General features: G+C 64.0%; 1 protein-coding gene across 1 annotated transcript; it reads left to right on the top strand.

The window, feature by feature from the left end:
• The first annotated feature begins 1425 nt into the window (after positions 1-1425).
• On the top strand, positions 1426-24510 carry QSOX2 (quiescin sulfhydryl oxidase 2). Its single transcript, XM_090274965.1, has 12 exons — positions 1426-1771; positions 11646-11746; positions 13542-13590; positions 14138-14243; positions 14395-14485; positions 15299-15444; positions 16434-16568; positions 16713-16842; positions 18227-18349; positions 18912-19062; positions 22009-22197; positions 23994-24510. Exons 1-12 carry the CDS (start codon positions 1441-1443, stop codon positions 24488-24490), a joined length of 2049 nt encoding a protein of 682 aa, XP_090131091.1. The 5' UTR covers positions 1426-1440; the 3' UTR covers positions 24491-24510.
• Positions 24511-25157: the final 647 nt, after the last annotated feature.

The raw sequence follows: 25157 nt of genomic DNA, 5'->3' as shown, positions 1-25157 counted from the left end.
TCCTGCTGCCCCCCTGCCCTTCCACCCAGCAGCCAGAACCACATCCCGGTTCAAACTCCTCCTGTGTGCACTGGCACATTCAGAGTCAAGGCTCTAGTCTGCAGCCTGGCTGGGGAGGCCCGTGGGGTCTTGCCCGTGGCTGCTTCTCCAGTTCTCCCTGTTCCCCTGACTCGCTCTGCCCCAGCCACACTGGCCTCCTTGCTTCTCTTCCAACATGCCTACCTCAGGGCCTTTGCATGTACAGTTCCTCTGCCTGGGTTGCTCACCGCCTTTCTCACCCCCTTCTCCGCCCAAAGCACCTTCCCTAAGAGGCCTTCCCATTCCCTGTGTACAATACCCCCTCCCCCGGCCTGCTTTCTGTAGCACTTCTCTCTCCCTCTCTCTCCTGGTTTGCAGATCCGCTTTGTCTCCATCAGCAGCAGCAGAAACCCAGCAAATGTCAGTAAAGGAAGGCAGGACAGCAAATGGGGAGAGACGGGAGGAAGGGAGAGAGGGCGAACACCTGACGCAGAATGCCACCCTGTGAAGAGCAGAGAGGCGATTGCATTGGTATGAATGTAGCTTAAGCTCAAATCCTATCACTTCCTTATTCAAGTTAATTACTGTAAGATCAAGGTCATCTGGGACCTAAGAACTTGACGTTCCAGGGCAATGGATGACTGATGCTGACTCACATTGGCTCTGTGATCCGCTTCCTTTTTTGTTTTGATTACTTAAAAGAAAATCAAGATATGCATAGCAGTTAGGAGCAGCAATTTAAAAGCCAGGTCTCCCACGCTGCATTAAGCAAAAAGTCACATGAAGCTTTATTTCCTAGGTTTGCAGAGACCAGCCATGGTCCACCACAAAACTTAGTGCCCGAACATATGAGTTTGCATGGATGTTTCGCTGCATTTATTAAGAGTTAGACTCTCATATTAAAATGTCAAGGTCAGCGTGGCAGACCCTCTGAAACCCCAGGTAGTAATACCAGATAAAACACAGGACACCCAGTTACATGTGAATTTCAGATAAACAGCGCGTCCCCTGATATGCAAATATATCGGGATATACTTAAGACTTAAAAACGACGCGCTGTTTATCTGACATAACTGGGCTTCCTGAATTTTCAATTGCTTAGTCTGCCTACTCTACCCGAGCTGGGGAATTGGGGGGCTCCTGCGGAGGAGGCCCAGGCGGTGGGGGAGGGGCCAAGGGCGGGGCCTGGTTGGCGTGGGCGGGGTCGTAGGCATGACTCGGCAGTCGCGGGCGGGGAGAGGCAACGGCTGGCGCACTGGAGGGGTAGGGGCGGGGCCTGAAGGGGCGCCTGGGAGGCGTGGCCAGACGCCTCTGGGCGGGGCTGAGGGCGGGGCCCAGCGCTCGGGGCGGGGCCGGGCTCGCGTGGAGCACGTGACAGCGGTTGCCAGGGTGAAAGGTCAGGCGCGCCGCGGCACTCCCAATATGGCGGTGGCCGGGGCGCTGGTGGCGGCGGCGCGCAGCCGGGCAGTCTCGGGAGAGACGGCGCCCAGAGCCCGGCGCGCGCCCTCCGGGCGGCCCGCGCGACTGCCCCCGCTGCTGGTGCTGCTGGCGGCGGCGGCGGGGCCGGGCGCGGGCGGCGCGGCGCGGCTGTACCGCGCGGGCGAGGACGCCGTGTGGGTGCTGGACAGCGGCAGCGTGCGCGGGGCCACGGCCAACAGCTCGGCCGCATGGCTCGTGCAGTTCTACTCCTCGTGGTGCGGCCACTGCGTCGGCTACGCGCCCACCTGGCGGGCCCTGGCCGGGGACGTGCGAGGTGAGGCGCGCCCCGCGCGGGACCCCGACGCTGGCCCGGCCCCCGTGTCCCCCGGGAATCGCCCCCGGGCTCGCGGCCCCCTCCAGGCCCCTTTCCTCTGCCCTGCAGAGGCACCCCGCTTCGGCCACCGCTGGCCTGCGTCCCGGGTCCCCTAGGTGGCCCCCATGGCAATCCTTCCGGGAAGACGAGAACCCTGCTCCCCAGCCCTTGTTCCCCGCTGGGGACAGTGCCCTCCCAGCACCCCCAGCTCCCCAGACACCTAGTTCGAGCCCTGAAAAGCGTCACTAACTCCCCAGGCCTTTAGCCCAGCTGTTTCCTGACGCATTCCCGGTCTCAGCCATTCCGCTTCGGTGCCATGAACCCCCCTTTCCTTGAGGATCCGCATTTCAACCCCAAGTCGCCTTCCCTTTAAGTCTTCTTCATCCTCTCTGGTCGGGGTCGCTGCCCCCATGGCGGATCCTCCGCGTGAGCCCCCAGCGCAGACATCCAGGGGCCTTCCAAGCAGTTCGCTGGGAGGCTCCTCGTTCACAGACACGTCGCCTCCCAAACTGGGGGCACGGGGCCTGCGCGTGATGGGCGCCGCCGCTGTAATCGCGCTGCAGACGGTCGGTCCCCCGGCCCCTGCGCTGCCGCCGCTCGGAGGGCAGAGCTGCAGCCTCCTTCCCCGGCCCGGCGTCGGGGCGGAGTGTAGCTCGCGCTGAAGCAGGAGCGGTCCCCGCAGCGGTGAGGTTGGCAGGACCTGCCGGTGTTGCGCTGACCGCTAATTATGTCGTTCATTGGGCAAGAGCGCAGCAAATTGCGGTGCGCCCTTCCCTCCCTCGCTTTTAACTCATATCCAGCCCTGTTGTCGTTTTCTCCTGTCGAAACTGATTCACATCCTTTAAAGAAATCCAAGTAGTGGGTTTGTTTTTTAATTTAAAGATTTTCTTTCTTTAGTTTTAGAGAGAGGGGAGGGGAGGGAGAAAGAGGAAGAGAAACATCAACGGGTCGCATCTGGCGTGCCCCCAGCTGGGGGTGGCACCTGCACCCGAGGCCTGTGCCCCGACCGGGAAGCAAACAGGGGACCTTTCAGTTTACAGGATGACACCCAGCCCACGGAGCCCTGCCAGCCGGGGCCGAAGCAGTGGTTTTGTGCATAAATGACTATCTTCAAGGTGCATGCTCATCTTAACTCAGGGTGTTCGGGCTTTTCCATTCGAAAGGGTTTGTTCTTTGATTTAATGTTTTAAGTCCCTGGTGGTGTACACTGGTCACAACTGAGACCAGAAACTAAGAAGTGGGCAGAAACTCCTTCAGGTGGTGTTTTTTTTTTTTTTTGTTTGTTTGTTTTTTTAAAGCTTTTACCCGGAGAGCAAACAAGCACTTTTAATAACATAGAGAGCTTTTTGGTTCTCGTTTATTATTTGGTGACGGGAACAGATATGGCAATTAAAATGCAGGGAGCTCTGTTAAGATGGTTGTCACCTATTTTTTGCATAGTTTGACTTTTTTCAGTTAAGTTTTTGAAATACAGAAATCCTAAGGTGTGATTAAAATATTGCGAACAATTCTGTAGCTCAACCAGCACATAAGAAGCCTTGAACACTGTCCCTGGAACTTGGAAGGTTACTTCTAAAAGTGAACTGTCAAGCCCATGCCAAGTGGCATGATTCACTTCACTGTTAGCTAAATAAGGTTATCATAAGGGGCTGGACGCCGTCCAAGTCCAGGCCGGAACAGCAGGGCCCGAGACAGGAGGCGGATATGGCTGAAAGTGAAAGACGGCTGTGGCCCAAGAGACAAGGGAGGCCAGAGCAGGGTGCGAAGGGAGGGGCCTGGGGGGGCCCAGGCAGAGGGTCCCAAGTGCCAACACCCCCAGGGCCGCCTGAGCACCAGCTCATAGTGGGGAGCGTCCCACTTGAGGACTTGTTAGAAATGCACAGGGCTGGCCTCAGCCCTGGGGGCCTCGCGCAGCGGATGCGGGGGCACTGCGCGAGGTCAGCACCCGCTTCCCCTGCTGGGACCCCACCACCGCCTCCTCACCTGCCTCCTCCATGTGCTCAGAAGGAGCAGAAAGCCCCAGGACCAGAGAATGGGGCCCCTGCCCAGCTGGGTGGCGCCTCTAGTCACAGCTTAGGGACCTTGGTTTTCCTGGATTTGGATGGAACTTCAGCTCTTCAGACATATTCAAGGTTTTGAAAGTAAATGTTTATACATATCAGAAGGTGGCCTGGCCAACCAGAGGTCTCCTGCTGGTGTAGCCAGGTGTCATGCCCGTGTTGGTGTAGGTCCGGCTCAGGCCTGTCACCTCTGAGGACGTGCTGAGCAAAGTCCTGCTGTGGCGTTAGCTGCGTTTGCTCCTCCTGTGGCACCCCGCCCCGAGACGTGTCTGGACGACCTGCGTGGACTGGTCAGCACAGGGAGTGTCCCTCTGACGGTCACCGGGCCCTTGCTTGTTGCTCTTGCCGCGAGGAAACGAGGGCAGGTTTTCCGAGCCTGGCGTTGTGGAGGGGCGATCGGAAGGGCACCGAGACCCGGCGAGCAGTCGCGGCTGCACGCACCTCGTCCTCCCTGCCCACCTGTGTCGCCGGTGCTGATTCCATGAGGCTTAGTGGGACTGAGCCACCCACGGGTGGTCACACTGCCGCGGGACAGACTGGGTGGCTCCGTGCCTGTGGAGGACAGGCCGGGGGCGCTCTGTCTTGCTGCCCCGTGGTGTCTGCTCTCAGCCCTGCCGCCCCCGGAGTTCTTCTTCACTTGGTCTGGACTTGGTGACAAACTGGTGCACTCAGTGCTCCCCGTGGGCCCAGTGTCTGTTCGCCAGAAGAAGGAATGGGCCTGGGAGAGGATGGGGTGCTGATGGCAGTGGGAACGTGGCTGGGCGGAGAGCCCGAGAGGACTGAGAAGACTGTGGGGATCATACCTGGGCTGCGGGGGCCCCCCTGGGCTGCAGAGAGACCGTAGGGAGGCTGGAGGCGGGCAGAGGCAGCCCCCTCCCGCTGTGGGCGCAGCCGCGCCTGGGGGGCCCAGGCTTCGTTACAGCCGTGGGCAAAGGGCCTCGTCACTGCATGAAGCTCGGCCCCGTTGAGTGGGGAGGCCAGGTCGTAAGCGCCCAGCCTGGGCTCTGAAGAGACGCGGGACGCGTCCTCAAAAGCTGTTCCCGTCTCTCAGTGTCGTGACGCTACAGCCTTTAACCAACAAGACACAGCTTGCGTCCCCCGAGTCGCCCTGGAGTGCCTGCCGGGACCTGCTAGGGCATGCATTTCACCTCGCCGGGCCGAGTGCTGGGGCCGAGAGGCCGGTCCCAGCCTTCCGCTCTGGGCGAGGCTGAGCGCGCAGCCTCTGGGTGGCTTGGGCTGTCCTCGTCGGCACTGCGGCCCAACGCAGGCCCCGCTGCCCGCTGCTCTGCAGGCCGATGCTGGGGAGGCGGGCACCGGCCACCTGGAAGATGGGGTGCTCGTCTCAAGGCCCATCTCAGCACCTCGGGTGTCCTGGCTGGTTTACACCGGGAGCCGTGGGAAGTGGGGGCTGAGGAATCTCTGGCGATGCGCAAGGTCTCAGGCTGCTCCCGGTGGCTTCAGTGTGACCTCCTGCAAGCGTCACCGTGCAGTCCCACCACTCCGTCCTCGGGTTCGCTGCTGACGTGCAGCAGCGCCTCTGCTGTCCTGACATGCGCCGTGACGCTTGCCCACCTTCTGGTGGTCGGGGCCGTACTTGGCCAAGCCGGAGCTGCGGCTGCTGATGCTGTAAACACTTAGAAGGACCCTTGAACACACGAATGGTCTGTGAGTTTGTTCGTACCACCTGTTTTATGACGACCGCCTGGTTAGATGTTATGTTTACTTCAACCGCTGGTGCAGTGTGTGAGCTGGATTTGGAGCTTATGCGAGAAAACCTGTGCCCAGCGGGGAAGGGACCTGCACCAGGGGAGAGACGGCCCCCACCCCCCAGCGGCCGGACCCAGGGCAGGGAGTCCCGACGTCGCCCTGACGTCGCCTGAGGATGGAGGAGCCGCAGCTGGGCTCTGCCGCAAAGACGCCAGTCCTGCGTGTTCTCTTAGGCCTGGGCGGCCAGCGGAGCTGGGCTGTCGTCCTTGCAGATCCTACGGATGTCTGACAAAGTCAGGCTTTCCGAGGCTTTTTAATTAGCATCTGGCAAGTGACAGTAAAGGGTTTGATCCTGTTAGGTTAGCTAATATGGTTATGTGACAAGTAAACTTGAAATAAACTTTAGTCGACTACATTTGGAAGCGTAATTATTTCACAAGTGTTTTTTTAAGCCTGTGGTGCTAAAAACAGGCTCGTGAGCAGAAGCGAGGACAAGGCTGTGGCCGCTGCTTGTGCTGCGCCTGGCGGCAGCCTTACAGCCCCCCAGCTGGTGCACACGCGTGCCGCTGGGCTGGCGGACACCTGCATGCAGCCGGGGCTGGCGCGCACACACGTGCCGCTGGGCTGGCGGACACCTGCATGCAGCCGGGGCTGGCGCGCACACGCGTGCCGCTGGGCTGGCGGACACCTGCATGCAGCCGGGGCTGGCGCGCACACGCGTGCCGCTGGGCTGGCGGACACCTGCATGCAGCCGGGGCTGGCGCGCACACGCGTGCCGCTGGGCTGGCGGACACCTGCATGCAGCCGGGGCTGGCGCGCACACGCGTGCCGCTGGGCTGGCGGACACCTGCATGCAGCCGGGGCTGGCGCGCACACACGTGCCGCTGGGCTGGCGGACACCTGCATGCAGCCGGGGCTGGCGCGCACACACGTGCAGCTGGGCTGGCGGACACCTGCATGCAGCCGGGGCTGGCGCGCACACGCGTGCCGCTGGGCTGGCGGACACCTGCATGCAGCCGGGGCTGGCGCACACACGCGTGCAGCTGGGCTGGCGCACACCTGCATGCAGCCGGGGCTGGCGCACACACGTGCCGCTGGGCTGGCGCACACCTGCATGCAGCCGGGGCTGGCCCACACACGTGCCGCTGGGCTGGCGGACACCTGCATGCAGCCGGGGCTGGCGCGCACACGCGTGCCGCTGGGCTGGCGGACACCTGCATGTAGCCGGGGCTGGCGCGCACACGCGTGCCGCTGGGCTGGCGCACACCTGCATGCAGCCGGGGCTGGCGCACACACGTGCAGCTGGGCTGGCGCACACCTGCATGCAGCCGGGGCTGGCCCACACACGTGCCGCTGGGCTGGCGGACACCTGCATGCAGCCGGGGCTGGCGCGCACACGCGTGCCGCTGGGCTGGCGGACACCTGCATGTAGCCGGGGCTGGCGTGCACACATATGCAGCTGGTCTGGCGGACACTCACATGCAGCCGGGGCTGGCGCGCACACGCGTGCTGCTGGGCTGGCAGACACCTGCATGCAGCTGGGGCTGGCGCGCACACGCGTGCCGCTGGGCTGGCAGACACCTGCATGTAGCCGGGGCTGGCGTACACACATATGCAGCTGGTCTGGCGGACACTCACATGCAGCCGGGGCTGGCGCGCACACGCGTGCAGCTGGGCTGGCATGTGGCTGCATGTAGCTGGGCGTGGCCTGAGTTGTGAAAGCAGACGATCTGTCAGTTCTGAGTGGTTGTCCCCTTTGTGTGGTGGGACCCAGACAGGTGGGACAGACAGGAGGAGGGAGGGTCTGGGCTGAATGAGGCCAGCACCCTGAAGCAGACCTTTGAAATGGCTGCATTATATGTGGGAACAGGGAGTGTCTCTTTTGTGTTGCCTGAATGCGTCCATCTGCCCAGAGACTTGCAGTGACTGAGTCCTCTCTGTCTGTGTGTGGTGGCCTCACACAGCACAGACAGGCCTTCTTTCAAAGACAGACAAAGGCCTGGTGAGTGTCAGTGTGCCCCTCCACCAGGATGGCAGCTCCGTGCCGGGGCGTGCGTGTGTGGAGTGGCGGTCGCAGGCAGACTCGTGGGTGCTCGGGTCCTAGAAGCTGGGCTGGCTGCAGCCTCCACACCATCCTGTCCCTTCGGCTCTGCTCCGGAGACTGCAGCGAGAACGGGGTTGGAGGTCTGCTCTGCGGTGATGCACAGACCATGTCCCGAGGGCTCGCCCGCCAGACGCACTGTGGCCAGTGCAGGAAGCAGTGACCAGTGGGCATGCCTGAGTGGAGCCGCTGCCTGGGAAGAACAGACAGTGAGCAGGTTGGTTGGCTGCAGGGGATAAGTCCTGGGAAATAAACAGATGATGGGGTTCACACAGGGCCGGGGAGGAAGGCCCAGAGCATGAGGCAGAGCAGCCACATGACATGAAAGACCCCTCATGGAGTGAACGGCACATGCCGAGGCCCAGAGATGGGCAGGACCAGGTCTGCCGTGTCTGAGGACTGGAGGGACCTGGTGTGGTGAACTGGGGGGCCGAGGGCCGGGCAGCAGGTGGGAGCAGCAAGCAGCTCCAGGTTCGTAGGCCAGAGACGGAGTTGTCGTTCCTGAGCTGGCGAGGAAGGGGTCCTGCTCCCTGGAGACTGGGGACCAGACGCCGTCCGGGCCGCTGCCGGGACACTGAGAGGCTGCGGGTGCTGACACCAGGTGTCTCGGCTGCTGTCTCTCCGTGGCCATGTGGCCTTGGCCCTGACGGGTCTGTGAGGTCCTTCTGCATTTGTGCTGAAGCTGGTGTAGGGCGGACTGGCGTGGGACCCTCACACGGGCGTTTCCCTCCTCCTGGGGCTCCCCGTGGAGCTGCCCTGAAGCTTTCTGAGGACGTGCCATTCTGGGGGAGCGGGCATGTGGTTCCTCAGCTGCGGGAACGGGGTTCTCCGTTTTGTTTTTAAGCCACCAGCCCTTGGGTCTTGCTTCAAAGGGCACGTCCGCCTTCTGAATGCCCGGGAGGTCACAGAGCTTTGGAGGCTGAAACCCAAGTCGGTGACTGTTCTGCATGGCTTCCACTTGCCTTGCAGAGGGGCCTCTGTGGCCAGACTATGCCCTGCCCTGCAGCCCCCACCCCTCCTTGGGAAGGCAGCCAGGCCCTCTGAGTGTGTGCCCCCCAGGGAGGAGCTGGGTCCCCGCTTCTGGAAGCCGAGGATCAGGAGTCCTCTTAGGGTCACATTTTGGGAGGAATGCCTGGGACAGCCGCGTGGAGGTGGCAAGCAGGCGATGGCACGTGCAGTCTGGGCCGGGGTGGGGCACAGGGTGAGAGGTCACCCTGGGGACTTGGATGGGGGTCGCTGCTCTGCTATGATCCATGCCCACGTCCTGCCAAGCCTCCGAGGCTGAGGGGTGGCGCATGTGACACCGGGGGTGCGGGCGCGGAGGGTGTGCTCTGCGGCCGGAGCAGGGGCTGACCTGGAGAGGCGCTGCCTCGGGCAGCCGGAGCCGGAGCCCCCGTCTGCAGTGGGCGCGTGCCCGCGGCTTCTGCCTTCAGGGATGAGTTGTGGAGCACAGGGCTGATGGCCGCTCCTGCCAGGCCCGTGCTGTGTCAGACTCGGGAGGGCCCCTGCGGCGGCTGTCGCCACCCTGGCCGGGGTCAGATCTTGTCCAGCAGCACCTCACCTCCAGGGTGGGGACACGCGTGCTTCGCTGGGTGCTGTTTGGAGCCTCCTTGGGAACTGCGTGAGGGCAGCAATGGAGCGAGGAGCACGTGCACACGCGTGGGCCCGTTCTGCACAAGTCCCTGGAGGGAGAGTGTGCACACATTCATTTTCGTAAGTAACACACACTGAGAAATAGCTGAAAACAGAAAGCAGGGCCAGGTCCCACCGGGCAGGGTGAGGCTCTGCACCCGTGGGTGCGCGCCCGTGTCCCTGCGTCTGCATCAGCCTGCCATGTCAGCGGGGACGCTGTGTGCCGGTGCAGGCCGCCTCTCGTCCACACGCTTCCTGGGTGGCACGGTGCGTTCCTCTGTGCGTGCAAAGGGAAGGTGTGTCGTGGAAACTCCCAGCGCACGCTGAAGCCCTGTGCTGTGGCCCGGGAGAGGCAGCAAGCGTGGGCCTTTGTGACACAAACGGGTGTGGGAACAGAGGGGACAGGCTGGACGGTGGCCGGGGGAGAAGGTGCCCCCCCACCCCCCGCTGTGCCGCCTGCTGCGCTGTCTGCACTGAGTATTAGCTTATTAGCTGTCCTGCCTCAGGCCTGTGTAACTGGGGCCTCCGGAGGGCGTGACCTGTGCTTCAGGAGGGTCTGTGACATTTCTGTTCCATCCCTTTAACTCGGCCTCCGGTCATGAATGGGTTTTACCGAAGCTCGTAGTGTGCGGTCACAGGTGGTGAAGACAGCTTTGTTCTTTCGTGTGACCTTTCGCATTCTATTAACATTGGTTCATTTCTCACAATTGCAGAAGAAAAGGGGATGCGTTTTTAAGCGGAAGCGGTGTGACAGGTTAAAAATAGCAGTTCCTGAGGTGGTGACGTATGCAAGTCTTCCTGTCCTGTGGTGTCCAGGGGGTGGCCAGCAGGTCTCTCTTTCCGGGAGTGCTTTTCACGGGACCTCTGAGGCGTCAGGTCGTAGCAGAACTCGGGGGGACGCTCCGTCCCTGGTTTTTACCCCCTTTCCTGGCTTAGACTGGCACTTGTGACAGGACCACAGTGACAGGCGCCTGTCAGATCACTCAGCGGTCACAGCCACGGCAGAAGGTGCGCGGGACTCACCTGGCCCGGGAGCCGCCCGGGCCCCCCTCCCGTCCTCGAAGGGCCTGGCCCCCCTAGCTGCTTCGCGTCCCTGCAGAGGCCCTGCCGCCTCGTGGGCCCCTGCCCCAGGCAGCGCAGGGAGCCAGGGAGCGCTGAGGATGGAGTCCCCGGCAGTGAGACCAGCCTTAGCATCCTGCAGAAAATGGGCAGACCCCTCACAGGGAACCCCACGAGTCGCCTTCAGGGGGTGTAAGGGAGCCGCTCCTTTGACCCTGGTGACTGAGGGGATGAACCGGCACTTGCTCCCCTGTGTGAGCCGCCCCCGCGGTCACCGCAGGCATGGCTATAGCCCTTGGGAATCGGTGTATTCTGGGGTGTCCAGTAAGGAGAAGGGCAGCCAGCGGTCACCCAGTCCTGGTGGGAGCACACACACCTCAGAAGAACCGATTGCTGGTCTGATGGAGGTACACGAGTTTACAGAAAACCGGGGTCCAGGTGCAGTCAGCAGAGCCCGCGGGCCGGGACTGCAGTGCCGAGGCCCCAAGGCCTTCTGTGAGCGGGGCGGGGCTTGGGGACACGCGGTAGCAGACCAGGCCTGTCTGCCAGTTGCCGAGGACAGCCTCATTCGGACCCGATTTAGACAAGCGATTTGAACCTCAGTGAGACAGCGAGGGAGCCCTGAATCCTGCCCGCACGCTTGTTGCTGTTGGAGCACGTTGGGTGACCCGCTGGGTGACAAGCCTTGTCCTTGGGAGGTATAGCTGTTGGCTGCTGGCTGGGGGCGGCCCTGGAGGTGGGTGGGCACGAGGATGGATGAGGCCCGGCCACTTACCACTGTGGACACAGAGAGAGGGGCAACACTGTCTCTGTTTCATTCAGATGCGGGGAACTTTCCACAATCAAAGCTTTAAAGATGGGAAAAATACATACGTATTTAAACCGCGGCTTTCTGTTCCCAAGAATGGTGACCGTCTTTGCGGGCTTTGGGAGGCATCGTGGGGAGGTGCTGGAAACCCTCGGTGTTTTACACATGAGGGTGCGGCCTCCTGGTGGGCGTGCGGGAGCGTCTGGGCCCTGTGCTGCGGGGGGCGCGGCTGGTACCAGCTCCGTCGGGCACGGAGGAAGCCAGGCTGCAGCCGGTGGGGGGTGACTGTCGCTCAGCAAACCCGGTTTGCCGTTGTCCCCAGCGGCAGAGATACAGCCCTGCTGCTGGTCAAGGGCTTTCCGTCTTCCCAGCTGGACACGGGACTGTTCCGTGCCTGGAAGGGCTGGGGGAGGGACGGGCCCGCCCAGCGCCCCCCTGCCGCACTGAGGCCGCGCCCCCGCTTTTCAGACTGGGCCGCCGCCATCCGCGTCGCTGCCCTGGACTGTGCGGAGGAGAGGAACCACGAAGTGTGCCAGGCCTACGACATCCACTTCTACCCCAGCTTCCGGGTGAGCGCTCTCCTGCCATGCCTGCTGGGACCCCTGCCACCACGGCTGGCGGTCCCGTAGGTAGTCTGTCCGTCTTCAGCATGTGGGCATGCTTCCGGACATGTGGTGGGAACTTCTGTGGGCAGAGGGCCGCTCTTTAGTCCTGCCCCATGGGGCTGGACACGTCACTGTGGGTGGGGTGGTCAGGTCTGCTGCTAAGTCTGGGTCTGGGGTCTCCCCGCCCAGTGCTCCCTCCACCCCCACACGTGGCGCATGGGAGGCGGCCGCTGAGTGCACCCTGGGGGCTGATCTGTCCCGCTGCACACCTGACCCCCACGGCAGTGCCCAGACAGGCTGTGCTTGTCTCTGCCACTAGGGGGCAGAGGTCAACGGATCTGGGAGGTGCGGCACCCAGTGCGTGGTGCGCTCTTGAGTGGTGTGTCCCTGTTTGTGTGGCATGTGTGCGCGCACGGTGTGTGCGTGTGCGTGGTGTGTCCGTGTTTGTGTGGCAAGTGCACGCGCATGGCGTGTGCGTGTGCGTGGTGCGTCCGTGTTTGTGTGGCATGTGCATGCGGGTGGTGTATGTGTGCGGGTGGTGTATGCGTGTGCGTGGTGTGTCCGTGTTTGTGTGGCATGTGCATGCGGGTGGTGTATGTGTGTGCGTGGTGTGTCCGTGTTTGTGTGGCATGTGCATGCGGGTGGTGTATGCGTGTACGTGGTGTGTTCGTGTTTGTGTGGTATGTGTGCGCGCACGGTGTGTGTGTGTGCGTGGTGTGTCCGTGTTTGTGTGGTATGTGCGTGCACAGGGCTGCACACCTGCATGCGAGCCCAGCACCGTGAGCGTCACAGCTCAGGAAAAAGGCAGCTGTAAGGAAGCTTCGCGACCCCTCCATCGGCCCTACAGCCCGGTGCCCCGTGTGGTGCCGCCCTTTCACGGAGCCACGGGCCGCAGTGCCCGGCCCCCCTCCCGCCCCGCACCGCTGTCCCCTGGCCCCTGTCCGGCTTGCACTCGCCGTGCACACGGTGCTGCGCTGATGGGAAGCCCTGGGCGTTCTCACTTGATAGGATGTTGTGACAGTCACCCGCGCTGTCGCTCCGCTGTCCCCTCCATCACTGCCCCGTGGCTGTTCTGGCTCTGGCCGCTGTGAAGACGCTCCCGCGTGTCCCCTGCTCACACGCGTGGGCACAGGCCTGGGAGTGCCGTTGCTGGGCGGGAGCAGCACCCACACAGTCCCTGCTGGCCAGGGACAGCGACCCTGTGTGTGTGGCCCTGCGTCACACCATCCGTGACACGTCTGCTCATGCAGTTTGCTCGCTTCCTCTCGGGTCATCTGTCCGTTGCTAGCTGGTGTCCAGAGGTCCGCTGCCGTGGGCGATGCCAAGCTGCTGTCCGCCGTGCATGTCGACAGCACTTGCCCTGTTCGTAGCTCCCTTAATGTGTCTTGTCACGGAGAAGATTTCAGTTTTCATAGGAAATTCTTTCTCCTGCTCAGAGACCCTCATTTGTGTCTGTCATCCTCCCCGGAAGTCCCCTGTGCTGTTAGCACGGAGCCGTTAGGGTCAGCGCACGGCTGTCTGTGTACACGGTGGAGCTCTGACGGGGGCTGACCGCCCGTCGCAGACCTGGCAGGACGCCGGTGTGCGCAGGGACTCGGACCTCGGGGGCCGCATCGGGGCCCCGTGCACGCGGGCCGACCTTCCGGGGGCACTGACTGAAGCTCCGTCTCGGAGAGGGGGCCGCTCTGTTGCTTAAAGATGAGCGTTGATGCAGACCGCAGGCACGGCTGTTCTCACTCGGTCTGTGTTTTCCCGTCAGTACTTTAAGGCGTTTACGAAGGACTTCACAACTGGAGAAAACTTCAAAGGTAAGAGCGTGAGCAGTAAGTGCTCTGAGACTTGCCTCACAAACCCACCGGGTAAAAGTGGCTTCAGAAGCCTGGGAAGCTCGCCCGGCAGGCCTGTCCCCAGCCCCACCTCACCTGCTGCCCCCAGCGCACCTGCTGCCGCCTTCAGGCGCTCAGACGTGCCCGGTCCCAGCGGGAGGTCTTCACCCCGTGCTCTGCTTTCCTTGGCAAACACGGTGGTGACATTTTCTTAAGTAAACTTTGTAACTGAAAAAGAACAGTGGAGAAGTCACCTGGTGAGCATTTATGAATGAGCCCACCCGGTAGCCAGCGTCCAGGTCAGGCCCAGAACGTGACCGGTCAGCCCACTGGGGACAGCGTTCTCAGCGGCCACCTGCCGGGGGTGGACCTGCTATGGGCGGGGTCGCGGGGAGCCTACCCGTTGCTCTCACCCTGGGCACACGCAGGCCCCTGCCATGGGACTCCATCACAGTCTGCGCCGCGCTCCAGCGGGGGGTGGGGTGGGTGCAGCGCGGTGCGCACCCTGTGATGGCAGTTGCTCCCCCAGGGCCCGACCGGGAGCTGCAGACAGTGAGACAGGCCATGATTGACTTCCTGCAGAACCACACGGACGCACACTGGCCTCCTGCCTGCCCGGCACTGGACCCGATGCGGTGCGTGGTTCTGTGAAAAGGGCGGCGCACCGCGCGTCGGATTGGATTCCACGCGATGTCGATGTGCGCGGAGCGGCGGGGGTCCTGGTGTCGGAGGGCCAGCTCGCTGTTCTTGGAAGCACTGAAAGCCTTTCTCTTCTTTTCTTAAAAGGCCCAGCGACGTCCTTTCTCTCATTGACAAGCGGGACGGCCGTTACGTGGCTGTTGTATTTGAGAGCGACGGCTCGTACGTCGGGCGTGAGGTACTGCGTCTGCGTCTCGCCTGGCCCCGCGGCGGGCACGACAGGCGTGTGGGGCTGGGACTGGAGTCTGGGCGGGGACAGCTGCACGCTGTGTCATCAGCCAGTTGGCTGGTTTATGGAGGGGGCGGGGGCGGGTGTCTCCGAGGGCAGGACCGGAGCAGGTGACAGGTGCGGCCTCGTCCCCGTGTGGGGCGTGGAGCTCACAGGGAAGGGGACCCAGGCCTGGAGGTGGCTCTATACTCCTTATGCGCTGGGGCCAACGTGTTTTTCTCTATTCTGAGCTCTTAACTCCTTCGCCAAATCCGAGGTTCTATAAACGCGTTTCTGTCGCGAGACCTTGCTCTCTCGTGGCTGCATGTGGGTCTGCAGCCTCTGCCTTAGGCAGTCTCAGCGAGGCCTGGGACCCGAGAGCCAGGTGGGTGGCAGGCGTCCCTGTGCCCTCAGCTCGGAGTCATGTCTCCTCTTCCCTCTGCCCCTGTGTGGGCTCACCTGGTTATCTGTGAGCTCTGGGAACGAGGGCAGAGACCAGGGCCACGTGGCCATCCGGGGTGCGCGGCCGCGGGAGTCAGGGAGCGCTCGAGGCGGGGGGCGTGGCCCCGTGTGCGCACTGGTGTCTGATGAGGGCCGGCCTCCTCCGGTGGTGTGTGGCGTCCAGAACCTGGTGTCGGCGGTGGTCTGGTCATCGAGAGGATAGAGACAGGCTTAGTCCCCGTGACGTTTCTGACTTCTGTAAGCAGGCCGCTGCTGTAGCTGCGGCAGTTCCTGGGGACAGGGCGGTCTGCAGAGGAGGTAGCTCATTCTCTCCCGACCCAGGTCATTTTGGATCTGATTCCGTATGAGAACGTCGCTGTGAAGAGAGCGCTGGACTCGGACCCGCCCGTCCTGGAGAAGCTGGGCGTTTCTTCCCTTCCCTCCTGTTACTTGATTTACCCAAATGGGTCACACGGATTAATTAACGTGTAAGTGCAGTTTGGCTTAAGGGCTGCTTACAACATGCGGTGGCCTCTGGGCTCTGCCCAGTCACCGTCCACTTTCCTGCTGAGACCCACAAAGACCCTGAGAACGCCCTTTGCCTCCGTGCCAGCGGCCTGGGGCCCCTAAGGTCAACCCAGCTCGGAAAAGGTCAGGAAAGGTGGGCGAGAGGCGGCGGCGGGGCGGGGGCGGGGGTGCATCTGTGGGGCCCAGCCGCCTGCGGGCCTGGAGACCCTGGCCCTTCTGCCTGCCTTCCTCAGCAGCTTTGTGGGTCAGCCCGTGCCCTCCCTCGAAGGGCTTCTGTTTCATCTTCTGGAAAGTTTACCTGGGACTCAAAGCACGCCCTGCCCCACCTACCAGCCCCAAGGCCGCAAACACACCACCGTCCCTGGGAAGCTGGGGTTCAGGGTGCGCAGGGCCTCTGTGGCGTCGGGCCGCCCTGCCTCACGCTCTGTCGTCCGGCTCGCTGGGGGCCCTGGGGGCCCTGGGCGCCCGGTGCCAGGCTCACAGCCCGGCGCTGCCAGGACGGAGCCCCCCGCACACTGCCGTCCTGCCCCACGGTGACTGTGGTGTTTCCCCCGGGCACGCTGGGTGAGCCCCGAGCTGCGCGCAGTGCTCGGTGACAGCCCCTACACACCCTCGCGGCGTATCCTGTCCACCTGAGGGCCACACGCACAGCAGGCTTGGGAGCCGGCCGAGGCCGTGGGGTCGGGGGCACCCTCTTTCCCTCCGGCTTCCCTGTCATAAAGCGGGTCCTGGCAGCTTCGCAAACTGACTTAATGTCTCCACTGGACAAGAAGGAGTGGGGGCGCCCGCTACGGCTGGGATGCAGCCTGCGTGGGTTTATCCACGTCCCGGGGGGCCAGGCTGAGGCCTCGGCTGGCACAGCCCGGGCAGGGGGGCCAGGGGGCGCCGTCACTGGGCGTCTAGGCCCAGGGTGATGGGCGGCCCGTACCCACCCGCCCGTTTCTCGCAGCGCGAAGCCTCTCCGGTCATTTTTTGCCTCCTACCTGAAGTCCTTGCCGGGCGTGAGGAAAAAATCGCTTTTGTTGCCTGAGAAGCCAGACGAAGACGAGGACTCTGAAGTCACGGTGTGGCGGGAGTTTGACAGGCAAGCGGGCCGCCCACGGGGCGGGGTGAGCACATGGGGGAGGCCGCAGCCACGGTCGGCTGCGGGGGCACGAGCGGCGTGCCGTGGGGCACGGGGACCCGCGTGCGGAAGGCCGCTCTCACCGGGCCCCTCCTGCTGCGTCAGGTCCAGGCTGTACACGGCGGACCTGGAGTCGGGGCTGCATTACCTCCTACGGGTGGAGCTGGCCGCCCATAGGACACTGGCGGGCGCGGAGCTGAGGACCCTCAGGGACTTCGTGACCGTCGTTGCCAAGGTGCGTGGGCTCTGCTCTGGGCCGGGCTTGGCCCGTGGAGCGTGTCCGGGACCTGCCCCCTGGGGCCTGAGCTGCACATGTGTGTCCCGCTCAGCTGTGTGAGCACTGGGGACGTGGCACACACCTGGGGGGCCAGGCTGGGGCGCGCGTGGGAGGGCAGCTCTGTCCAAGGGCTGGCAGGGGTGACGTGAGGGGAACGTGCCCAGGTCAGAGGTGAGGGTGGCGGAGACGGAGGGGCCCATGAGTCAGCGTGTGGCCCGAGCCACCAGCCCATTGACAAGGGGCGTGGGGGAACAGAGAGCGGTGGGCAGCTGCCTCAGGGAGGGGGCAGACGTGGCTGCTGTCCTCGTCCGTCCTCGCCCACGGCCGGGGGCATCTGTGGTGTAGGCCGGACCCCGGGCGGCGACGGCTTGTATTAGCAGCTACCTGTAGTTCCTGCCCAGAGCTCACAGCTCCGGTGCTGGACTCGGGGCTCACTGTTGATTTCCTGGCCCAGAGAGACTCTGGGGGTGCAGAGCAGCGGGAAGTGGAGGCCCCCCCTCAGGGCCTTGGGGACAGACCTGAGTCCTTGTCCTCATGGCGCCCGCAGCCCTGTCTGACCTCTGGGATAGCTCAGCCAGGGCCGGCCCCCCCCTGTGGCCACGGCGGGCCGGGGACAGGGCCCTTTGCCCCTGCTGCTGCCACAGGGGAGACCTAGCGGCCACCAGTCACAGCACTGTGACCTGCGTACTTGTTATTTACCCGAGAGATGAGAAGACTTGTTTTAAAAGGTTTTTTGCCTCATGGAAGGTCCCTAAATACAGTGATTCATATGCAACACTTGGGGTGGTCAGAGTTTGCTTCGTATGAGGTCTGAGAAAACGAAAGCAGAATTTAGGTTTGGAGGAGGGATGAGTCACCCGATACGTTTCAGATGAATGAAGGAAAGCCGTTTGGACAGGCCTTGGCCCCATGTGGGCTCTGAGTTCAGGAATCTTTGGAGGCGTCCGGTCTCCTTTGAGAAAGCGCCCTGCTCAGCTGCCCGCCCCAGGCCGCTCAGCCTTGTTTCTGGTCCCATCAGTGCAGTGCGCCCACGCCGTGCGCCACCTGCGTCGCTTCTGTAGGTGGCTCAGACTTGAGTTCAGACACTGCTGAACTTCCGTGGCACGGGGCGACCTGCGCCGGGAAAGGAGAGCACCTCGGGGTTGCCTGTGCGCCGTCTCCGCTGTCTGTTTCGGGGGCGGAGGCGGCGGGTTTGGCTCGGACTCTTAAGAGCCGTCCCCTGTGTCCGTGCGCCGGGCGCCGGCTCGCTGGGCTCCGCGCTTCTCAGCCGCGGCTGCACCGCCACGCGCCACTCAGGGCGCCGGCCCCGAACCGTCCCTGAGCGCCGCCCGTCCCCACCCAGCTGCTCCCCGGCCGGCCGCCCGTCAGGAGGCTGCTGGAGATGCTGCAGGAGTGGCTGGCCAGCCTGCCCCTGGACAGGATCCCCTACAACGCCATCCTGGACCTGGTCAACAACAAGATGCGGGTGAGCCAGCCCCTACCGCGGCCCCATGCGTGGACGCCTGCACGCCACTGCGCAGGCGACCCCTCACGTCCCACCGCGCTGGTTACGGTCCCTGCGTCCGTGGCGACTGCGTGTTCACCCCGCCTCTGTCTCTGGTGTTGCCGCCTCCTGCTGAGCCCTCGGGTCAGGACAGGTGGGGACCACCGCCCTGTGCGGCGGCACTGATGTCACAGGCATCGTGGCCCCAGGCCTTTTATTCTTTCATTTAAGTTTTGGGTAAACTCTACACGTTGCACCTAAAAACGAATGAAAGCCACGCGTTGAGTAGGAGCCTGGAAGCCCCACCGAGCTGCCCTGCAGACCCGGGGCACCCAGGGAGGGCGTCCGAGAGCTTCGTAACGGAACCCAGGGCCGGCCTCGCCACCTGTGGCCGTGGCAGGCACACCCCGGCGGGAGTGCGTCGGAGTCCTCAAAGTTCTGATGAGTGTCCCTGTGTGTAACCACCACCAGTCAGGGGACATTCACCGAGTATTTTTATTTCCATCGGTTCAGCTATCTCTTAGCCTTTCCCTTCTTTCCCCAGATTTCTGGAATATTCCTTACTAATGAGATAAGGTGGGTTGGGTGTCAAGGCAGCCGCCCGGAGCTGAGGGGCTACACGTGTGCTCTCTGGAAGCTGTTCCACACGCTGACTGTTCAAGCCGGGACCCGCCCAGAAGCGCTGGATGACACAGGTCAGCGTCCCCGCACGGCCAAGGCGCTGCTGGTCCCCCGACGCGTGTACTGTGATGGCACCTGCCAGAGCTTGTTCTGCGGTGTTCTCCTGCCCCGGGGTCCCCTGCCGAGCCGGTGGAGGGAGGGGCTTCTCGGGCGTCTGCCCAGACCCCACACGGCCCGACGGCGGAGCCCGTGGTCTCAGCGCCTCCCGTCCAGCGTGGGCCCGGCTGGCCTGCAGGAGCTCGGGTGGGAGGACGTGCTGGGGCCCCAACGCGGCCCAAGTGCCTCCACTGCTCTAAGGGCCACGAGAGTAAGTGACCGCCTGTGGGAGCCGGTTTCTCTCCTGTTGTGTCACAAGTGACCCTAAAACTCAGCAACTTAAAACGGCGCCCTCCCCGCCTCACTGTGTGTGTGAGCAGGAGCCCGACGTGGCGGGGCTGCTCCTCCGCTCGGGGCCGGGCTCGCTCCCGGCGGGGGCAGCGCTCACACCCAGGCAGCTCCCGTCCCCACACTGGCTTCGTCAGAGCGCCAGCCAGAGAGGGTGCTCTCTGCGGGGTGGCGCCCGTCCCTCGCGTGTGCTGTGGTCGCTAGCAGGCTCGGACACTTGTGGGGGTGGGGTCCCAGGACGGGGAACGACCGGGGTCCGAGTCAGTCGCCGAGAGCAGCCACCTCGGCACTGCTGTTCTGGGTCCCCCACGACACTAAGGCACGTGCTGGGTTGTGCGGCTGCCGGCAGCGCGGGGCCACACGTGTGTCCCAGCTGTCATTTCCCGCGTCTCCCCCCTGAGGCCACTGACGCTTGTGTCAGACCAGAGGCGGGGTCAGGGCTCGCGCAGCGCAGTGTTTGTTCCAGCGAAACAGAGATTCTTTGACAGTTGCCTTTTGCCGCGTAACTAACCAGCCAAAGTGCTGTGACCTTAAACTGTCACCGTCTCATTTGCTTGCGATTCTGGGGCCAGGCAGTTCGGGGGCTCTTCCCCTGGGCCCATGGGGCTGCCCGGGCATGGCCAGTCGGCTTGGACTCAGAAGGGGCGAGTCCCACAGGCCGGCCTGCTGCCCACCGCACTCGGGAGGGACCTCTCGGGGCCTCCGCCGGGGCCCAGGGCCTCGCTTGCACCACACCCTGCGGGTCAGCGAGGCCTCAGCCAGCCGGGCACGACGTGGGGAAGCAGCATCACATGCACAGGGGGTGTGGGGCTGTCTTCGGAAATTTTTACCACCCTGGCTCTCCTCAGAGCCACGCTGGAGTTCTCCTTCCTGGGGTCTCGCGGGGACAGAGTGGGCTTTCAGACCACAAGCTCTGTTAAGAATCGCACAGAAAAAAGAGCGGCGTGGTTTTCAGGAGAAGCCTCAGAGCTCCCAGGCAGAAGGTGAAATCAGAGGCCGCCAGACCTCGGACCCGCTCCTGAGCTGTGCGCAGCCCCTGAAGGGGCCTCGTGTCCCTGGGGCCCTCCCCGGGAGGGAGCGCACTTTGAAGGCCGCGTGGTGAGAGCCAGGGCTGCGCGTCCCCAGGAGATTCGCAGAAGCAGTGCAGAGCCCAGGATGGTGTCGCGAGGGCGGCAGATGGCGGGCGCACAGCTGCCCACGTTCTCGCCTGTTGGTGGCGTCGGCGCCAGTTGCGGCGATCCCAGGGGCACATCTCACGCCACAGAACTGGGTCAGACGGAGACACCGGATTATGTCTTGGGAGATTTTCCCTCTCCTTCCCGCACGTTTAAACCCCATCGACTGAAAGCCTGCGCGCCCCTAATCCTCCCACAGGTAGAGCTTTGTGGTTCTTGTCCACTTTAAAGATTAGGGAAGGCCGAGCGTGCGGCGCTCTGCTGGGGCACGAGAAGGGGAGGATTACGCAGCGGTGCCCGGCAGATGTCAGCCCACGGGTGCCGGCTGCTGGCGTGGGGCCCCAGGGCAGAGGCCCAGCCCCGAGCGTGGGCACAGGTCGGTCTCACTGCCGGCCGCCTGGCTACCCAGACGACGCTCAGCCTGGGAGAAGTCCGCTCAGCTCACACCCGCTCTGAGTGAAAACACGGGCTGCCCAGGTTAGTGGCAGATGCGGAAGCGTCCCCGGGCTCTGCACGCAGCGCCCATGAATGTGGCCCGTGGCAAGCGGCCCCACTGCAGGCCTCAGGGCTGCATCAGCCTGTGCAGAGAGGCCACTCGCCTCAGATGGATTCAGTCTCTAAAGCACGTCTTTTAATGCTGACTTTAATCTGCTTTAATCTCACGGGATTCTTATTTGTACACTCAACCCTGGTATTAGTTGGCTGCAGGGGTCCAGGCTGCCCCGTGTTTTCCCCAGGGTCCCCATGCTGGCCCCATGGCACCTGCTGCCTCCCGGGCCTGCGCGGTGGCGCTCCTGACGCCTCGTAGTCAGCTCTGTGTTCCCACGTGGGGCTGTGACCTGTGGCTGGGAGAGGCTGGGGGCTTCCCCCATAGAGAGCTGCACAGCCCTTTCTAGGAGGAGTGCAGGTCCGGCTGCCCCCCCGGGAAGGCCAGCGTGGGCCCAGCAGCAGGCCCAGAGCCCCGCGCGGAGGCCACGTTCACGCTTGGGCTTGTTTTGCAAGGATCTCAAAGCAGAACCACCTCCCATTTGGAGCCGCTGCCATTGCCCTGGTGCCAGCCTTTGGGGGGCTTGTGAGGGGAGAGAAGTTGCACACAGGCCGAGACCCCGCAGCAGAGCTGCTTGGGCCCTCGGGGTCCTGAGAGCCGCGGGCGTGGGTCCTGGAGCGGGTCCCGCAGGGGGACGGGGTGTGTGCACGCTTGGTGCTGTGGCCGTGGGCATCTGGACGGTGCTGCTCCTTCCTGCATCGCTGCCCACATGCGCTGGCGTGTCCCTGTCCACAGCAGGTGCGCAGCCCCTTCCCGGCTCCCGAAGCTGCCCCGGCCTGTGGCCCTGGTGGCCGCGGTCGGACACGTCCTCGTGTCTCGTTCCACTGGTACCCACAGTGTTTATTCCCCGGCAGATTTTGGAGGCAACCCCCAGGCCGTGCTGCAGACCATCAGGAGGTACGTTCACACCTTCTTTGGGTGCAGGGAATGCGGCGAGCACTTTGAGGAAATGGCTGCAGAATCCATGGATTCCGTGAAGACCCCAGACCAAGCGATTCTCTGGCTCTGGAAGAAGCATAACCTTGTAAACAGCCGCCTGGCAGGTAAGCGGAAGCCACACTGGGTGACCAGGGCGTGCGGCGGGGGTCCCGCCAGGAAGGGCCTTGTGGGCGGCGGGACGGCAGTGCCACGTGAGCAGCCACGGCCCTGACCTTCGTGCCACACTGCCTGCCCCTGGCCCCCAGCTGGGACGCCTGCCCTGGTCCGATGCCAGGTTCCTGGTGGCCTCGCCTGGGAGCTGGCAAAACCAGCCAGTCCCGGGTCTCCAGTGTTCCTGCTTTTCAGGTGGTTCTCTCACTTGGGGGCTCCTGGGCCATGTGGAAATGGCCCCCTTTATTCCCCCTGCAGTAGCCCGCGAGGACCCCAGGAAGGCTGACTGTGGCAGACATGCGTTATAATTAATTTTCAGGAAGGAGTTTTGGTGTCATTACAGGCTGCTCTCAGACTGTAAACCCAGCCCCTGAGAGCGGCTTTGTCTGAGAAAACTAAATAGGACGCATATATTTTCTCAGACTTAAGTAACTCAGACTGTTCCTAAATCAGTGGCAGATTAAAATTAAGCTTAAAAATAATTCCTCTGAGAAATAAATCTTAACAGGGATGAATAGGAAACATCACTGAACTATTGGTTTTTAGTTAATCCACTATATTATAAACACATAGTGCGACTGAAGCACTAAAGAAAATTGGTTTCTCTCTACACTCCGAGCCGCCTGCTGCAGCCCCAGTCACGTGGCCACGGCCCCTCTTGTCTCTGCCCGGGCAGCCACCGCCCTGCCACAGGGGCCCGGGTGGGGACTCGTCCACCTCCGGTGTCAGGCCGCTCCCTGCGTCTGTCTGTCCTCCACCCGCGCCCCTGGCGGAGGGCCCTGCGGTTACCCTCGCAGCCCTCGCCTCTGAAGCGGGCAGACGAGGCTCCCGCCAGCCCCGCCAGGAGCCCTGTGTGCTCGGCGCCACGGCGCTGCCGCAGAGACAGGCTTTCTACCTCTGCCCACTGCCTCCTAACCCGTAGTCGCCCGGCCCCGCCTCCAGCCTCCGGGTTGTGACCCACATTCCTCGGAGGCCCCAGGGACCGGCCCTGGGGCTCCCTGCCTGTGTGGTGTCACACCCGGACTCCAGCAGGCTCCTCCGTGTCCCTGTGTGTGTCTGGTCAGTGCTCCCGCGGGCCCCAGACCTGGGAGGGCAGGGCCTGCGCCGCCCCTGGTCTGCACCCCCCTCCCGGCCTCACGTGCAGCCCGGAGCTCCCACACGGCTGTCAGAGGGGCTGTCGCTGGCGCGGCTTCGTTGCGTGGGAAGGCCTAGGGAAGGACCCTGCTTGCAGGAGGGCGCGCCTCTGGGCCTGTCCGCACACGGCAGCCCCCAGCTTCTCCTGCAGAGAACCGGGCCTGTGCCCAGAGCAGTCCTTCACAGACCCGGGGAGGGGCCTGGGGTCGGGGAGGGGCCGGAGCAGCAGGCGTCCGAGGGCCGGGGCGGGGGCTGCGTGCGCCCAGAGGGAGGTGCAGGGGTGGCACACGAGCAGGGGGGCCTCCTGGTCCCAGGCTCCGAGGTGAGGTCTGGGCGCGGACCTTTGACAGGCGGGGTAGCTGGGCAGCGGGGAGCAGGGTGCGGCCAGCTGAGCGGCACTGGAGGAAGCCACGTGGGTGTGGGTGCTGCAGGGACACAGGCTGCAGCCTGTGCAGGGAAGGGGGGGTGAGGGGAGTGGGGTCATCTGGAGCACGTGGGAGGCTGCAGTGGGGGTGGGGTGGGCATCGGCGCCCCCCCGAGAGCCAACGGCCGTGGTCCCGGGTGGGCGGGCTCCTTTCGGGAAGGCCTCTCCACTGCTGCCCCCTCCCTTTCCCAGGCCACCCGAGCGAGGACCCCAGGTTCCCGAAGGTGCCGTGGCCCACCCCGGACCTCTGCCCGGCCTGCCACGAGGAGACGCGGGGCCTGGACACCTGGAACGAGGACCAGGTGCTCCTGTTCCTGAAGCGGCACTACGGCAGCGGCAACCTGGCCCACGCCCACGCTGCGGCCCTGCGGGGCGACGCCGAGGAGCAGGACTGGGGCCGCGGCGCCCCAGAGCGGCCCGGAGACCCGGGCACCCAGAGCCTGCGGGCGCCCCGCGTGCTGCCCCCAACGCCCGGCCTGTCGGAGAGGCCGCACCTGGGCCCGGGCGGGGCTGCGGGCCGCCGGGAGGCGGAGGCGGCCGCACCCTTCCTGGGGGCGGGCTTCTCCAGCCTGGACATGAGCCTCTGCGTCCTGCTGTACGTCGCCTCCTCCCTCTTCCTCATGCTCATGTTCTTCTTCTTCCGCGTCCGGGCCCGGCGCTGGAAGGTCCGGCCCTACCCGGCGGTGTAGCTGGGCGGGCCCCGGGCGCGTGCGGCTCTGACGTTTCCGGTCAGGGATTGAGACGCACGGTGGCCCTGCCTGCCCGGAGGGCGACGGCTCGTGCCGTGGGCGCCGCGGCAGGTCGCGGCAGGCGGCGGCGGGGTCTCACTCTTTGAGCCCGAAATGGGTGCGGGGCCCCGCGTTTGGCGCTGCCCTCAGCCCCAGTTCACTGGGCGCCGCGCCTGTCCTGCGAGGCCCTGCTCTGGGCTTGGAAGGAAAGCCACCCCTTCCCGCGCTGGGGGACGGCGGGCGCTGAAGGCCGCGCTGCAGGGCAGAGCCCCTGCATGTGGGGTGCGCTTGGGTTGGAAGCGAGGGTGGTGGCCTGTCTCCCTCCTCAGGGACAGTGCCTCAGCTTGTCTGTTACTCTGGTGACAGAGAGCTCACGGAGTGAGGGCCACCCCAGTCCGCCTGCCACCCCCCCGGCAGTGCCTGCTGCAGCCCCTTGAGGTCCAGCCCCTGCAGGTCCCCGCCGAGCTTGAGGGAGGGGCACCAGGGCTTGCTGGCGCCTCAAGGCCAGACTGTAGGCCGGAAGCGGTTTCCACGAAGGGCCCTGGCGCAGGCCGTCCCCAGGCTTCGGGGACTCATTACCACTTGATGGTTTTAACACATTATTTGTAAAACCCGAAACATTCAGAGG

The sequence above is a fragment of the Furipterus horrens genome, unplaced genomic scaffold (assembly GCF_987537825.1).
Source record: "Furipterus horrens unplaced genomic scaffold, mFurHor1.1.pri manual_scaffold_4, whole genome shotgun sequence".
NCBI classification, from domain to species: Eukaryota; Metazoa; Chordata; class Mammalia; order Chiroptera; family Furipteridae; genus Furipterus; species Furipterus horrens.
Note: the sequence above shows the minus strand (reverse complement) of the source record. Positions and strands in the feature narration are given on the sequence as shown.